Source organism: Archocentrus centrarchus, chromosome 18 (genome assembly GCF_007364275.1).
Source record: "Archocentrus centrarchus isolate MPI-CPG fArcCen1 chromosome 18, fArcCen1, whole genome shotgun sequence".
Lineage (NCBI taxonomy): Eukaryota > Metazoa > Chordata > Actinopteri > Cichliformes > Cichlidae > Archocentrus > Archocentrus centrarchus.
The window spans coordinates 20,589,795-20,607,990 of NC_044363.1; the positions used below are offsets into that span (position 1 = coordinate 20,589,795).

The window sequence follows — 18,196 nt, forward strand, 5'->3', positions numbered from 1 at the left end:
ACAAAGACATGGCCAAGAGGTCCAGTTCACTCACTTAAAAAGCTTAGGGGAGGCAGACAGCTGTCAGCTAAAGGTCCCTGTGTCAGCACACCTGTCAGTCAAAGCAGTAATGCTTCTAACTTTAAGGCTTGCTGGTATCTATATGAGCGAGTTATGGAAAACGGGAGGAACTGTCCATAGAGAACAAAACTGTGCCTTGCATTGTACCAGGCTGTAAATATGCTTTGTAATGGTATTGAGTTTGTCCGTAGATGGTCCAGGAACTGCAGTTTTGGCACGTTGGTGTTGGCGTTGCACACATCGTTTAAAATCCCGAAGTTGCTCCCTTGGCTTGGAGGCACCGCAGCTCCCCTCTTAATGATTTGGAAGAGCAGTGCCCTCTCACCTGTTTTGTGCTGAAAAGACATATTGCTCTCTTTCTCCAACCCCCACCATCCAAAATGCACTTTCAAACCCAAACTGTGTGAATTTAAACATAATCACAATGATTTATTGAAGGTAAAACCTGTCGACACTTTCAATAACACAAGAATCTGGTTTTCTTTTTCTGCTTTGAGCTGGGAACAAGTACAAGGCCTCAAGTCAGATGTATCCATCATAGAAAGACTTTTCATGGCGAACTGCTTGAACTGAACTCGTGTCTCTTTCCTCAAACCCCCCCCCCCCCCCCCCCCCCCCCCCCCCTCCTCCCCTCCCCTTCACCACCGGCAGTGCTGAATGGACCTCCCATGTCTGTAAAGAAGGAGCGGGAAGCAGAGCTGCTAGTCAACCGGCGGAGCAGCGCAGTGGAGAGGTCATCTGCATCGACGACTAAACTACAACAGACACGCATACACACTCATACTCACACACTGAAACCCGTCTGCTGCAAAGATACCTTCGATTTCTCTCCTAGACAGTTCTGGCGGTGAAACCAGCACCGCTGAACTCCACATCCAGGATCACAAAGTAATTGACTGACTGAGGGTGAACTTATTGACCCACTAGTGATTGTAGTTTCTTTCTTTGACACACCACGCACACACATTGTACTTGCACACACGCAGAAGTCCTCTAAAATGTTACTGTGCTGGCTGGTACTCCCTAAAAAGCTAAAGTCACACTTACACATGTGCACTTACTGTCCGTGGACGCACACCGACAGTACACACAGTCCAACTTTTCTCAAACACTTCTCGTGACCTTTTCTTGTCTGCCTCAAACCATTATACTCCTCATAAACGGCCTCCTCTCACAGGCCTCCTCCTCCTCCTCGTCCTCCTCCTATAGGGATGCTTCTAACCTCACACACTCAATGCATAAACACACACGCGTGCACACACACACACACAACGCTAAACCCACCTCAATCCTAGAAACCATTTTAGAGCTCTCAAATAGACCATGTAACCTTCCTCCTCCTCCTCCTCCCCTGCTCCTACAACCCTCAACAGGAAGCTGCATGTGAAACTAAACTCATTTCACTCCACCCCCACCCCCCCACCCCCACCCCCGAAGCATGCTCTAATCACAATAATGCTGTCTCGTGAGAAAGGAAGAAAAATATATATATATATACGTCAAGCTGTGCCTACAGTCATTTTAATACTGTTTCTAACTCTCAGAGAAAGGCTGAATCTCCGATGTCTCAGTCCAAGCAGCTCCAAGCACAGCTCCAGCTTCTTCTTCTTTTTTTTGGCCTTTGTTTCACTTTGTTTCAATGGTACATGTTCACGCGCAGAGCAGTATGTTGACTATATTCAGGACTCGTTTGACCACAAAATATTTCCCGACATGCCATCCCGCTTCCCTCGTCCTAGTTTATGTACAGAGCTTTGAGGTATTTTGGGGGTTTGTTCCAGAAAAGGCCTCGCAGCGATGCCATTTTTCAGAAACCTCCTATGAATGTTTATAACTTTCATAAGCAAGTCAGTGTTATTAAAACCTATCAACCACCTTCGGCACTCCTCCCTCCCTCCTTCCCTTTTCTTTTCTTACCTTCCCTCCCATCCCCTCTCTCAATCAACCTTCTTTTTTTTTTTTCTGTTTTTTTTTTCTTTTCCAAGTTTCTTTTCCATTCTACAAAATCCGTGATATACAGTAATTTACATATTTAAAACAGCTCATTCGTGTTCTCTTGTGTTTTACTCTCGCGATTATGAGTATTGTTGTTGTCGATGTTGCTGTCGTTTTCGCCGTTGCTATTTGAGAAAGAGCTTCTACCAAAAGAGACATTTTTTTGTAACAAGAAACTATGAAAAACAACACAGTATGTGCGACACACGGTCCGCCTCTCTGCCATGTTTCTCCTACGATTATGAAAGACTGAAAACGAAGAAGTTGAGCTAACTTCAGAAGTAGATATATTACAAGGAACTCTTTTCTTTTCTTTTTTTTTTCCCTCGCTTACATTTTAGATTTGGGGCTTGCAAATGACGTACATATATAGAAAACAGGCCATATGTAACCCTAAATGCTTCTGTGAGCAAAAAGAAAAAGCATACTATCCAACTCTTGGAAAAATACAGTTATCTGAGGCTGAAAAATTTAAAACTGCATCATTAAAAAGAAAAACGCCTTAATAAACAAATGTAAAGTCATTAAAATTATTAAGGACCTGATGTCAACTTGTTAATCCAGTCAACATTGTCTCTTTTACGTTAAAGTCAACAACAAGGTAGCTAGGAGTATTTTATCCCATATGTTTAACTCTTCCCAGGAAGTATCCAAGTCCATTTTACAAATGTTTGCAACCCCTGAACTAAAATGTTGCATCAAATCAAGCACTTAGTGTTTTTTTTTTTCCTGTTTTTACTTGTCTTCTTTCCAGAATTCTGTATTGATTTCTGAGTATCTTGTGTCACTGTGTATGTAGTGGTGCCGATCAAATGACGAATGGCAGTGAAAACATTTCAATGATGATGCATCTCCTTTTTTTTTTTTTCTTTATTTCTTTTTTTTTTTTTTTTTGTTTTGTTTGTATAAAATTGAATGAAATAATAGAAAAAACAACTTGCTGTGTGGATTTATTGAGATGATGATTAAATACACCACATACATTTACAGTCCATCCATTAGATGCACCGGACTAGTTGTGAGTCCCTCAATAAAAGCAGAGGTTTTGTCAGTTTGCTGGTCTGGAACATTTAGGTCTGCAATAACACGATGCCACAATCTTCCCAGGAATGAATGTCCCAGCAAATTCACCCCAAGGTCAGACTCTGCGATGCTCAGAGAAACTGTCAAAAACCCAAAACACTGCATCTCAGACTCTACATGCCTCAGTCAGCACGTTAAGGTTAAAGTTCATGACAGTACTGAACAAGTATGACTTGTTTGGAACAGTTGCCAGAAGAAGCTTCTCTCTCTGAAAGAACATGGTTTGCAAAGTTGCATCTGCACAAGACTCTGGAACGATGTCCTTTGGACAGACGAGACCAAAGTGGAGATCAAGCACAAGCATTTCAGCACAAACACTTCATACAGCTGTCAAGCACGGTGGTGGAGGGGTGATGATTTGAGTTTATTTTGCAGTCACAGGACCTGGGCAGTTACTGAGTCAACTATGAACTCCTCTGTATATAAAAGTATTCTAGAGTCAAATCTGTCTGACAGCAAAAGCTTGGTCAATACTGGGTCACGCAACAGGACAATCATCCCAGGCACAGCAGCAAATCTCCAACAGAACGAATAAAAAAGAAAATAATCAAGGTGTTGCAATGGCCCAGCCAATGTCCAGACCTCAAGAGAGCTGTTCATAAAGGAATGCCTGCAATCCTCAATGAACTGAAGCAACACTATAAAGAAGAGCAGGCCAGAATTCCTCTAAGATGATGTGAGAGTCTGATAAAGTCATATTTCACATTATTGCTGCTAAAGGTGGTTTTACTTTGAAAGTTAAAGTTAGTAGCCAACCTATGTACTGAGGCTTCTGTGCTTCTCAGTTCAGTAATTCGTTAACACACATCAAAAGGTGCTACATGCAGGTATATTATTTTAAACATTTTCAGTTGCTGCTAACCTAGCCCAGGGCCGTCCCATCTCATGTTTCAGGTCACTGTTTGGTGGTCTTCAACACCATTCAGCTTCACCAGTAGGCCTCTAGTCTCATGGGTGGACGACTCTGTTGTTTCACAACTGTACTCTTTGTTTTGCCCTGCAGCATCAGTGAGCTTAGCATTAATAGCACGTGGAGCAGTTCCCGCAATGCTGCTGCTGACTGAAGTGGCTTTAAATCTCATAGCAGTTCATTCAACAGGCAGAATAAGGATCATTGCTATCTGCAGTCTGAGATGGTGGAGTTGGATCCCTACTGCTTAGACTAGAAACTCCAGGAGTGTCAGATGAATGTCACAACAGGGACTGCTTACTGAGTGAAAAAGACTGAAGTCTACATCCAGCTGATGTAGACTTTCAGTCTTTTTCACTCAGTAAGCAGACTATTTTAGTCAAAGATAATTGGCTTTATTATACTGGTACATTTTCCAGAAGGGCATGTACCAACACAGGAAATAGCTCCACAATAATTTAATTATTGCAGCATTTTAAGGTGTGTGTGTGTGGTGTGGGGGGGGGGGGGGGGGGGGGGGGGGGGGGGTCCGCTGTATAAAGGAGTAGAAAAGAAAAGAGTCAGTGGATTGATGTTAAGGCCGCTTTCACAGCAGTATCTAAATTTGCTAACATTAGCTACATTAAGCTACATCTATACAGCAGTGAAATGGGAAAGGTGGTATTTTAAAGCTCATAAATGCATACACACAGCTGAGACTTCTTCTCAGTGTTTAATTCAACATATATTTCTAAATGCCACAGTCGTCATCACTTAAATTTGCGTGAACATCACCTAACGTACAGTCATCTTCAGAACTGCTTAGTCGATCTGCTTTGATGGAGGATGGTGGATGCTGCTTAAAGGCAGGAAGTTGCTGGTGTGGGAGGTCTTGAGGACAACACGCTGATTCAGTCGTCTCCCCTTCACAGGCCCCCTCTGCCTCCCACATGCACACACGCACAACAACCTTGAGGAGTAGATGATTGGTGATTCACGATGACTAAAGGTGAAGCGTCATCCTGCTCTGTTATTCAGAACAGACTGGTGACGCTCCCTGGTGAGTATTTCCCTACTAGAAGAGCTTATTTCAGCTTCCATGAGGTTCACACTGAAAAGCTCTCTGCAGCTGCTTCTACGCCTCAGGTGAATATCCTTCTGTACTGTACGTGCTTTTTACTTTTACATTTTTTCATCAATGTGGTCAATCATAAATTGATCACATTACTTCCTCTTAACTCTCCTGCTATTAACAATTGATTATTTCCATTATAAGACACATGTTTTTCCTATGCATTACTGCAACAACAAAACATTAAACTTGCAGATTTATTAAAAAGACTGTATATCTATACCACAATGCAATGCAAGAAAAATTAACCCTGAGCTGAATTGCCAACTCCAAGCCCACTTATATGACGAGGTGTCCCTGAGCAAAATAACTGGGATGTTTTATTACTTGGGGTGCAGTTACACTGACCTTTAAAGTTGTTCATGCTGACTACAAATTGTTGGTCCCACCAAGAGAAAGAGCAACATTAGAATTTTTGGATTCTCATTTCAGAGCTGAGCCAGAAGACAAAGCTTTTCAATTACCAGTCAATCTGTGTTTATGGTCACGAGCTTTGGTTGTCCACTATGACAGACTGGACTATGTGTGGATGGAGCTTAATACTTTAACCTCTGTTTTACTTTTCATCCAGAAGTCCTGAAGGAAAATACCTAGCTTATACCTAAGTGCTGCACTATGTTTACTAGCTAGCCTGCCATTTTCTCAGCTAGGCATATTTTGACCGAAAACATCTGCTTTTTGAGGACGGAAACAACACTAAAAGTAGTGACAGTGACAAACCAAAGCAATGAGCTCAAGGAAGCTAAACCGCACTGTGCAGCTGAGGGAAAGTGCAGAGGGATAATCTGTTGGTTCACATTGTAGATGACTTTGTCCACATCGTGTGTAAATCATCTGACCTGCTGATAGCATAGGTGCAGCTTTAAATGTGTTATTTATCCTTTCCAATTTGTGGTACACTGCAGCCATTAGCTGTTTTATGCTTCCTGTTTACCTTTTTCTGAGGCTCTTCCTTAAAAAACAGAAAATGCAGCTTTTCAAAGACAATAAGGAAGGTTTATTCAACGTGTGAGCCGACGGGAAATGTAACAGGCGATGTGTAGACAATGCATACATCATCATTTAACTCAGAACTTCTTAAGAACATTACAGAACTTTCCGAGGTGGTGATAAACTTTGACATTTAGAGAAAAGGAATCAGGGCAGGGAAGTGTGCGTGAGGTTGTGTGCAGTCTGTGTGTGTGCATGTGTGTGTGTTTGTGGTGGCGGGGGAGGAACGAGGCATGTTTTTCCTCAAAGACCTTAAGCTGTGTGGTTCAGGTTCAGATTCAGGAAGTGAAAATTTAGAGGGTTGCTTGTGTGTGTGTGTGTGTGTGTGTGTGTGTGTGGTGTGTGTGTGTGTGTGTGTGTGTGTGTGTGTGTGTGTGTGTGTGTGTGTGTGTGAGTGTGATTGGTGCTGACAGGGAAGTATGAGGTGCACAGGGATGTGGAGGAGGATGACTGAGACATAAAGAGGAAAGAGGAAAATGGTGAGGAAATTGAACAGGATATATCGTCTGCACTTCAGAATCTGGCATTTTTTTCCATTCAAAAACATAAATGTTTGGTTCCAATTAAAAACGCTGCATTCGCTGCAATAAAGTGCTGAGGAGAAACCAATGTGGTCCATCCACAAAAACTACTTATAAACAAGAGTGGGAGTGCAGAAACCCACTGCTAGAAATACACACTGTTGCACTGTAGCAGGGAATATTACGGAAACCAGCAGCATATGAGAGAATGGAAGGAGTTATAGTTCCAGAAAGATATAAAAGTGAAAACAAATTGAATACCTAAAGCTTTTAGATCGAACTTTCAGTGTCACCACCGTTCACCTCTCTTTTTCAGTCAGACACCAAATAATCAGAAATTTTTTTTTTTTCACTTCTTTATTCTTTTCTTTTTTTTCCGAGGTTAACCTGGAACGGCTCCTTTGAAAATTGATGTTGGATCATTTCCATGCTTCTGCAGAGTTCTGCTTTTGGTGTCACACGACTGATTTAATATCTGGCTTTTATAAATTCACTGTAATAAAAATGAAGCCACAAAAGGGTAAAAGGACAGACTACAGCAGTGATTCCCAGCTGTTTTTTGTCAGACCCGCACATACCCACGGTGCCCAGATGAGCTCTGGTACCCCCAGAACCTGGATGTCAAAGTCATTTGTTACATTTAGTGAAATTCATTTCCAAATTTATCCATAATTTTAGCTATTTAATGAGAAACCATTTCCGTCACAATTAACGCAGCCATCTGTGTTCATCATTTACCCTCTACTGTAAGTCCATAACTTTCAGCTGACTATTTCTTACTTTAATCTGTTTTAAGTGTTTACTAACTGGTTAAAAGACATAACTAATATATATGTGAACTAACGTAAATGGTTGCTATAGTTCTTGTTGGTGCTAATAGCTCCTGCTGTGGTGACAAAACTGTCCACTGCAGCCACCTGTGTGCACTTCTCATGTCTCTGCTTTTCGAGGCTTTAACTTTGTTGTCTTCATGCATCATCCCCTTTTTCAGAAACTTTCATGCACTTGACCTATGTGTTAGATTAGTTAAGGGCGTCATGGTGGTGCAGAGGTTACCTTACAACAAGAAGGTTCTGGGTTTGAGTCTGCTGGCAGGCTGGGGCCTTTCTGTGTGGAGAAAGCTGTCCATGGTGAACTCATCTTCTCACCCTTTGGCAGCTGGGATAGACGACAGCTGCCCCACGACACCAAATTGGATGGGAAAATTGCTGGATAGTTAATGTTTCCATTACCTTTTTGAAACTGCAGAGAGATCTGAGGTATAAGAATGTTTAATTGGGAAGCACTGGTCTGCAGTCAGCAGTGCTAATATTACACACTGTTTATACATGTTAAAAGGGCTGATTCACAGTCAGAGACAAAAGGCTCTAATGCTCTATGTTGTAACTTGGAGTTGATTTTTGTGAAGAAGAAGGAATTCTTCTCACCTCCCAAAAGGTTTTAGCCAGATCCAAAGAAAACCATCAGGTGTAATAAAATCCCTTTTTTGTTAATCTGAGTTTTACTTGCAACAGATTGGCCACCTGTCTAGGGCGTACCTCACCTCTCGCCCTACGACAGGTGGGATAGGCTCCAGCTCACCCCTCCAACCCTGAATTGGAAAGAGGAAGAAAAATGGATAGACGGCATGTACGATTTCTACTTTTCAAACGCTCATAAAGAGCAGAAAATGCAGAGATGTCTGCCAAATAAGGTAATACAGACTTATCACAGACTTTACTGTTTATGACTCAATCATGCCGACATGCACATCCGACCTAAGGACCCGATCTGAGCCACAACCCTGAGTACAAAACACAAAGTCCAGCTGAGGCTGATAGGAAACGGCTGGTTTTATATGAATTCGGTCATCCCAAAGCATCGGGCAAGTTTGGTGATTACAATGAATCCTGGGGGGGTGTGTTAAAGTTTGTACCACTTTCATAGCAATGATTTCACTTTCTGATTTTACTGGTTCGTGAATAACTTACACAAGCATCTGTACTTTGCAAACATGATTAAAAATAAGGAGGAAAATTCAACATCAGCTTCATTTATACTGTAGCTTTATCTGTATTTTGACTGATTAACAGTTATCAGGTTATTATTTTAAAAAATGGTCATCAATCAGGTGAGGAAGAGGGAGAAGAGTCAAGCTATATTTAAAGCGCTATGCTTTGTGTGGTATAACTTGGACAACAAAGAATACAAACAATCATTTGACCTTACAAAAGAGAACAAATTCACATCCGTGGTATTTAAAAATGGCCCCCTTTTTAACCATCTCCTTACTTAATAAAATGTAAAATGTGTATAAAATATATACAAAGTATTCAAAGAAAATGTTTGCATTAAGATTATAAAATCAGTATAAACAAAAAAAAGTTTGGATTTGTGAGATTTCATAAACACTGATGCTGCATTGTATCAAATATATGACAATTGGTGTAGGCCGCTCGCAGACGTGCTCTCAGCTGTGGAAGTGGAAGGTGCATGCACAGCTTTACTCACAGTCTTATAAAGAGTTTAAGTGCAATTTATAGCATAATACATGGGCTAAGATGAACATCCAAGGAATTTTCTTCTTTTTTTATATGAGGCCCTTTATCTACAGAACAGCTCCCATCACATCTGTTCCCTCGGCAGACATTCGTCGAGGCATTTTGTTCACTGCGGGTCTTGGTTTTATTCCAAAATCTGCGTTCCAAAACAGCTCTGCAGTCCAGAGGAAAAAAAAAATTCCACAACAGCTTCCCCAAATGTCAGGTTTGTCTTTCAAAGTAGCATCTTTGGGAAGAAGCTGTAGCATTAAGCGATGCCTCGACTGCTTGTGACAGTTTCACCATTTAGAAAACAATCTCGTCCGCACAAAAACAAGTTAATTCTCCCATGAGTCTGTGTACTCATAAAAAAAAAAAAAAAAAAAGTTTCCATGATGTGCCTCAGTTAACTTTAAAGATGCTAAAGACGTGAGGCGAGGCGGAAGGATTGCCTACGCTGTGGAGACTGAAGGACGGGCCTGTGATGGCCTGCAGCTTCGTGCCTTTGTCCAGTCGCAGGAGGCCGGACACCTGGCAGGGCTTCAGGAAGTGAAAAGGGTGCGGCCCGGCGGAGGGGGTTGTCCCATAGCCTTCCATGCATTGCAGCTTCTGAGGCCTCGGGTCGTTGGTCACCACATCTAGTTTCACGTACTGAGACTGCTGCTCGTTGAACAACACCTGAATGGGCAGAGAAAATCATCTCTCATCAAGAGGTCAGCAGAGGGAAAACTTGTCTCTGTAGCATTCATATGAAACCTAAACATGCTGCCTCAGGATTTTATGAGTTTTTTTTTTTCTTTTTTCGTTTTGCCTAGATTTTCTCCAGACTTCTGTCAGCCTGACAAGAGGAAGGTCTGGCTAGTTGAGAATACCCAAAACCTGATATCCAGCGCTCCAAAAACATGATTCATACCTCTACATTATGACTGCTTGAGCTAAATAAAGCCTGCTTTTAGCTTTGTTCATAGACTTTGTTAAATCACCATCCATCCATCCACTTATTCAATTCAAGGTGAGCCTAATTCACCATACTAGAAGTAAGAAAATAACTTTTAGAAGTGCGATACTTTATTTTAGATTTATATTTTCTTGAAGATGTTTTCAGTAAAGGTCATCTTTCCAGTTTAGGATATAATTTCTCAGAATCATCAATGTTTGAACTTTTACCACGAAGCTTTCAATCCCAGCCTCGCTGCAGCTAGACCTTCACAGTGTACATAGTTTTGCTTGACACCATTACCTAACCATAGTCTGACAGGGTATGAGTGTGGAAAATGAGAGAACTAATATAAAGATGCCTAACAAATTCCATCAGCTGAACTTTACCTGAATATTGAGGTTCAGAATAGTTTTTTTTCAGTGTGTGATTTAAAGCTACATTTATGTATTTGCAGTTTTTAGGCAGTGGAAAAGCTGGGAATAATACTGAATAATAATACTGCAAACTTGTTAGCTAACATTTTTCTATTATCACATCCAGCAGACACAGAGCAACATTTTCATTTTGACTCTGTTTTGGCCTTTTTCATAGACTGTATATAAATGATGGCTGTGGCAATCGCAACCACAGGGTGTGACTCCTGTGGTTGCAAAAAAGAAGTCAGGTTGTAGAGAAGTCATATTAAAAAAAGAAGCCTTTATAAAAAAAAAAAGAAAAAAACTGTCTTGTTGCTTTCATGGTGTTAATCGCCAGTAGATGACAAAGCCTGTGACTGGTAAGCTGTAACAGTGTTCTTCCGCTACTGTGACTGTGAACTTCTTCTTAGTCATATCCACTTAATGTTTCTTCAGATTTGTTACAAAAGGCACTCAACAGAGGTGACTGTTCATTTTCAGTGGTAACCAAATTCCCTAAAAGTACATTATACATTACGCCAGTGTTTTTCAACCAGTGTGCCGCGGCACACTAGTGTGCCGTGGGAGATCGTCAGGTGTGCCGTGGGAAGTTATCCAGTTTCACCTAATATGCCACGAGTGTCTGTGCTGTAGTAGTGACTGGGAGCATAATCATGTAATACTCTTCCATATCACTAGACTAGATATCAGCAGGTAGCGAATTGCATTGTACATAGAGACAAGAGAATTGAGCCGCGTTTCCATACGGAACGACTCGCCGCGATTTGACGAATCAGGTACACTTTGCCGGTCCTTTTTCTGTACTCACTCACCCGAGGTTCTAAGCCAGGGATCCTCAAGTCCAGGCCTTGAGGGCCAGTGTCCTGCAACTTTTAGATATGTCTCTGCTTCAACACACCTGAGTCAAATATAGAAGTCATTAGCAGGACTCTGGAGAACTTGACTGCATACTGAGGAGGTAATTCAGCCATTTGATTCAGGTGTGTTGGATCAGGGACACATCTAAAACCTGCAGGACACCGGCCCTCGAGGCCTGGATTTGAGGACCCCTGTGAATCTAAGCGATCCGAGGCGATACAAAAATGTGACGCCGAGTACAGCATGCCACTGATTGGCCAGGGAGTGTGGTCACTAGCGGAGGCATGAGAGCGACTCCTTCACCAGAATCATTATTAAAACCCCACAGCAAGAAACTGGAGGCATGCAAAGCACCGGTTGAATGCACAGACCGACAGTTTACAGCGGTAGTTTTGCAACATGAGAGCCATCTGAAACGCTCACACAGCATACTTATTATAACCCTATACTGCCGCTGCTAGCCGAACAGCTGGTTAGCACAGAGCCTGAGGAGGCTGATCAAAGGAACTTTGAATTACTGTAATAACGCGACCTATCGGAAAAATTCAAACAGTTTCTGAAAGCTGAGAAACTGCACTTCACAACCAACATAGGGTATTACTGTGGTGTTATTACGGTAATTGTTGCCGTAAGTCCGCGAACAGCGACACTTCTGAAGTACACTGAGCCAATTATGACATGTTCGTGGTATAGGGTTATAGCTAACAATGATAACCTTCATCCATTAAGACATTGTACGGGGGACTTATACATGATGATGATATTAAACTGGCATTAGCTGTGAGCTTGCCTCTATTTCCATGTATTGTTGTGTTGTGTTATTCCTGGTAATAGAACGCTTTTGGACAGAATTAGAGTTTGCAAAACACTGAAGTTTTCTACTATAAGACCACATTGTTGTGGCATTTGTTATGTTCAAACTGTGTTCTTGAAGTGGACATGTTACGTGCACTTTTTATTTGAAAGAAGATATATATTTTTTGTGTTTATTTGATTCCTATTCAAGACACTTTGATAAGAATGACTATATTGTTAACATAGGCTACAGAGTATCATTTTTTAACATTTTTGGCTGGTGGTGTGCCTCGTGATTTTTTCAATGGAAAAAATGTACCTTGGCTCAAAAAAGGTTGAAAAACACTGCATTACGCAATGCCAAATTGGCATTTGGTCATAATTTATAAGTTTGCAACATCACAAGCTGCTGACATTGTGACCACAGACAGTACGAAAGTTGAACGCAGCTTCTGGGTCTGAAATATGAAGCCAATAGGAAATTCACTTAAACCTGCATTCTTTGTAGTAGTCACCAGGGGGCAATACGGCTGCAAAAATACTTCCAGTCTTATATATTATATAGCTTAGATATCGGTAATACTGTTTTACGTCCTCTATTTGCTAGAGGCAAATAGAGGACACAACTACACACAACCAAATTTTGTTTGAAGGGTTGATATCAAACTGAACAAACCTTGCTGACCAAGCCAATTAGCGCAAGTCGATCGGCTCCGGTCCGATTATGGTCTGTGGCAAAACTTGAGGCGTTAAAAAAACATTATCCAAAAACCAGTGGATATCTTTTATTTACAGTTGGTGGTGTTTACCAAAAACTGAGGGAAAGGTCTGGATCTTTATCTGCTGTGTACACAAGATAGTTGCTAACTGAAAGCAATTTGGTTTTGCACAGTTTGTCACACTTTCTTTTGCTATAAAACAGCTGCCTGCAAACAGCTAAACACAACTCTGATCAGTGACTGTGTACCGAAATATTAAAATTGCTTATTTTTTCATTTATGTGATTTGTGGGAAAAAGCTGGGGGAAAAAACCCAGGCAAGAAAGCATGCAAACTCAACTCAGAAGGGCTCTGTCTGAGTTCAAATCATGCCACTGAGCTGCCTTTGATATGGCGCATATTCATTTGAGACATTTATAAATGGAAAAGTTGCGACTGTTGCAGCTTTAATGTGGAGGTGCGGCTGCCAAACAATGCTAGACTAATGCTGGATCAGCTTAGATAAGCCCAGACTCCTTATTTAACAGCCACACCCTGTATGCAGAGTTTATAGCTCAAAATTAAACTATAGCTCCCAGCAGAAACTCACCTGGCAAAACAGGAAGTAGACGCCCGTTTTCTCCACAGTGAAGGTGCCTTCCTCCTTGTTGTACCTCACCGCTTTACTCATATTCAGCGTCCTCTCTTCCCAGCCCTTTATCACCCCACCTTCTCCCACTGTTAGACGGACACACACAAACACGCACACACACACACACACACATCCCAGGTTACTCCTCTCAGAGACAAAAGATCCAAAGATTAACCTCTAACCTTCACTTTTATGACTCTTACCTTGCTGAGAGGAGACTTTGGTTACTGGTGGAAAGCAAAAGAGACGTTGAAAGAGAACGAAAAGGGAAAGTCAATTAAGATTTTATGAGTGCAATCGTATAGGGGTGTATGATTGAAAACACTTCAGCAGATGCTACACGAGACGGCTGTGAGGGATCTGCCAAGCCACTTACTCTCAAAATGAGACGCCGCTTTCTTTCCATTTCCACTCTTCCCCGCTTTTGACGTTTTCTCTGTGAAAGGGAGGCAGGATGGGAGATTGAATGCAAATAAAATGAGTCTGTGGTATTTTTTCTTTTCTTTTCTTTTCTTTTTTTTTTTTTTGACAAAGCAATCAGCCCCATCTGTATCTGTCTAATAACATGCTGAGTTAATTTGCTGCCATTCAGATTCAACCCTGCTTCGTTTTAACGCAGTTAGCAGATGGGCAAAGGATTTCCTTTCACATGCTTCAATATATTTCCTCTAACTGTTATTTTCAGTCAGAAGCGTGTGCCTCTTTTATTTATTTATTTTACCCCCCTGCCCTTTTAGCAGCTAATCTTGGAGCCACTTGGTCACACAGTCATGCAGAAAACACTGAATACAGAGAATGGATGGATGGAGAGCTTTAAGTGTGTGTGTGTGTGTGTGTGTGTGTGTGTGTGTGTGTGTGTGTGTGTGTGTGTGTGTGTGTGTGTGTGTGTGTGTGCGCGCGCGGAACAAGGGTAGATTAATACCAAGATGAGCAGGGGAAGTAAACGAGAAAGGACAGGCATTAAAGACAAAGCTGATAAGCAAGAAAAATGAAGTGCTGGAACAAGGAGAGCCAAAAAGGTCTCTGACTGAAGCGTGACCCAAACAGTGAAGCTACATCCGTCTGAGAGCGGGCTCAGATTAATGCAATAAATAAAACAGGGCAGTAAGAGCTGATGACCGCCTGCTCTTATTACTCGCTAAAGGTTTATTTTTGCCTTGCAATGCAGCCGGCGGGGAGCGATTTCAAATACTGATACAACTCTGTGTATGAACTGTGAATTACACACTTTATGTTTCTGGACGAGGGAGCCAAACGCCGGGGGGGCCCCGCCGCCATCATTCGGGAATATTAAGTCCCTGCGAAAATAACTCACATGTGGGTGACCCTGTGGATTCAGGATTTGCTACGGCCGCGCGTAAAACCCTCAGGCTGGCCAGATTTTCCCGACTTAAGCTGTCAGTCTTTTCAGAGGAGAACATAACAGCAGTGTCCTGCTGAAAGGCTGCACTGCGGCGGTCAACTTTCCACAAACTGGAAAAAGCTGTTTGGTCTTTTCTTTCTCTCTCTCTCTCTCTCCCTCCATTGACAGCCCTGAGTTTCTCAACACAGTTTAATACACGCTGAAGGACCAAAATCAGATATTACTTACTAAAACAAATAAGCCAAAACTTAGAGGATATCGATATAGATGTACTGGCAAAACACTGTGAATTCTTCTGTCAAATTTGGACATTCATCCCTTCGGCTAAAACCCGGCGAGAAAGCGCCTGTGGGTTCACTCTCGGACAAAACGTGGACGATCAAGCAGTCCCGTGATGGTGACGCAAGCGGAGGCTATAAATACCGCAATGATAGGTCATCAAATATCACCGCTTTCACAACAAATCATAGCTGTGTCAGTCGTGTGCTCGGGCGGGGGAAAGAAAAAAAGAAAAATGAAAAATCAATTTCATTGCCCAAAAGCGTGCAACAAGGCCCCCAGCTCCCGCGCCAGCTGGTTTTTCTGGGACTCGAGGCCGCTCCGGTCAGACCTGTAATTTCTGGAACAGTCATCCAGCTGCCTACTTTTTCCTGTGTCAACTTTTAGCAGCGGGTAAGCGCCTGCGGCCCACGAGACCTGACCAAAGTGGCGTGCGGGCCAAGACTGGCGAGCGTTTGTGTTAAATGTTCTTCCTAAAAAAACAACAGTTGGTAAGAAGACTGTGTCTGTGGTGATTTGGAGCAGCTGAAAGGACAGGACGTCTTATACGTTGGTGCCGCTGCAGTTAAGAAAATGCAGCTTTGGCAGACTTGTGGAGTTGCAGTACCATCTCTCTTCACTCGGTGCCCCACCAGCAGCTCTCTCTTCTCCAGAATGAGCTGAACAATGGCCTTCCTCTGTGTGTTGACCTGAGAGAGAGGTATACAGAGAGGGGAAAAAAGACAAACACACACGCTATTACCAAATGTCCAGTTAGTTTCTTATGACTTTTTTTTTTTCTGGCACAGAACCCGCAGACAGCCTTCTTCCTGCCAGCCACATAAGGAGACTGGCCTCTTCCAGTATCCTGCCCCTCTACTGCCATGCTGACTTTAAAGCTACCACTTCCTCAGCGACTGGTTGCGACACCTAATGCATGTTTTCAGTGCTTCACATTCTAAACATGTCCTTTTATTTTAGTCGAAAGAAATTGATTTTGTCAAGCCAGGAAGGTTTTAAATTCTCAACCCTTGGAGGGGGGGACTAAGCTATATCGAGTAAGAGGAGAAGCTGCTCAGGGAGAAGTATGTTTAAATTTACTGCTACTGTGGAAAAGGAGGCAGAGAGCTGCACTGCACCCTCCAGACGTTCACTCACTGGCTCTCATCAGGAGTTGGCTAATGGTCAAATGGACAGAACAGGGGCCCCCTTGGGGAGGGCTCCAGCAACACTCCACGTGTCCAATTTTGGGGGTATTTGTATATGTGCAGGTCTGTATCCCACTCCCCTCCGATATGAAATCCATCGCAGCTTGGTTTTGTGAATACCCTAAACTCAAAACCAGAAGAATTTCCATCAGCTCCTTTTAGAAATGTGTTTGTCTTATGATGCAATCTCACGCCGAATATTTGCTGCAAGTGCAAAACAGTTTAGGAAAGCTGCACTTTGCGCCACATTCAGAGCCATTTTCTTGCAAATGTAACTCAGATTTACATGATAGCCCGTGGCTTGTGCAGGCTGAAAATGATTTACACTTGCCACGCTTTATCGTGCAGCCTGTTTCACGCCTCAAGTCTCCGCGCAGTCAGTGGGGTGAGTGCACATACGCCAAATAGTTGAGGCTTTCCGGTAAATTTAGATAAAAAACTAGAGCACAACTGGCACCAGAGTAATCCATCACGGTCCGGGGGGAGACCGGACACAAAAATAAGCAGCAACTCGGCCAATTTAACTGCGCTTATTGGTGGGTAATAAAAGTGCCAAGCAGAGAAATGGTGCAAGAGAATAAGTAGTCTACGTGCGAGGGGAGAGAGAACAGGGGGAGGGTGATGTGTGTTTTTGTCCGTATGCCCCCAGCCAAGATTCCCGTAACCGCAGCCACAAAAGAAGTTACATAAGAAACACTTGATTGTCTGTCAAAAGTTGCAGCCGAGTAAATATTATTGTTGTACAAATATGGAGGGGGGGGGGCGTCTGCGCGCTTGAATGATTTTTTTAAAAGTATGATACAAACCTGCTCAAGTCGGTCCTGCAGGATCTTGAAGGACTGAGACAGGTCCCGCGTTTGTCGCAAAGTCCACGCCGTAAACAGCGCGCTGCATGCGGCCAGAGACAGAGCCACCAGAGCCAGAGAAGCCCAGACGACCCGCAGCCTGCGCACTCGCCTCCTCTGCAGAATCCGATGCATATTGGTGCAGACTGCACTGCTAATCACCGCCGCAGACCATCCGAAATCCCCCGCTTTAACTCCATTCCAGCAGATCATGAAGTCCCTCCAAATGCATTTCAGTCCAAACGTCCATTCTGGCAATAAAATGACAGACTGTAATGGCTGTGTAGAATCTGCTGTTTAACTTTAGGTTTATCTGCCAGATGAGTTTGAAAGCAGCAAAACATCTGATCAGATCATAGCCACCATCCTCTTTGTGTGCAGGCCGTCTCCAAATACAAGAAAACTGTGCAACTGGCGCACATCAACTGTTGCATCCTTCTTGTGATTCGTTGACTCAGCTCTCTTGTCTTCCCTTTAAACAGCGTGCTGGGGGGTCAGTCTATTAGACAGACAGAATGAGCACACATGAATTTGCACACACAGACACACACACAAACTCTCCTGGAGGTGAACTTTGCGTGCGCCCTGATGTTTTGATACCAGCTGGCAGCCGCCGTGAAAACCGACGAGGGGAGCGCACGGAAAGCTTTACGCGAGGCGCACTGGAGCTTCCGCTGCTTGTCAAATCACTTTCATCAACTTGCATGCCTTCGAAATATGTGCCATTCATGTGCGCAACAGTGCCGTTTGTAACCACACGGTGGCTGTATAGATTCAAGTTTTGCAGGCTGCTCTTCGAGGAGATTTTGTTCCCACTGTACCATCAACAGGTGAGCCAGAGAACCAAGTTTTCATTCATAATTGAATAAAAATGATAAACTGTTCCAAAGAACAAAAGGACAAAAAGTTCAAACGGGGAGCGTTTAAAACAGAAGTACGAGGTCCTTTATGCGAAGCATAGAGGTCTAAATCTG

The 18,196-nt window shown here is 42.8% G+C and overlaps 1 protein-coding gene across 1 annotated transcript; it reads right to left on the reverse strand.

Moving 5' to 3' along the window:
* Positions 1–8,698: 8,698 nt before the first annotated feature.
* On the reverse strand, positions 8,699–17,903 carry tnfsf12 (TNF superfamily member 12). Its single transcript, XM_030753825.1, has 6 exons — positions 17,184–17,903; positions 15,798–15,879; positions 13,925–13,984; positions 13,752–13,775; positions 13,507–13,634; positions 8,699–9,867 (listed from the first exon to the last, which is right to left on the reverse strand). The coding sequence occupies exons 1-6, from the start codon at positions 17,433–17,435 to the stop codon at positions 9,592–9,594; spliced, it is 822 nt and encodes a 273-aa protein (XP_030609685.1). The 5' UTR covers positions 17,436–17,903; the 3' UTR covers positions 8,699–9,591.
* Positions 17,904–18,196: the final 293 nt, after the last annotated feature.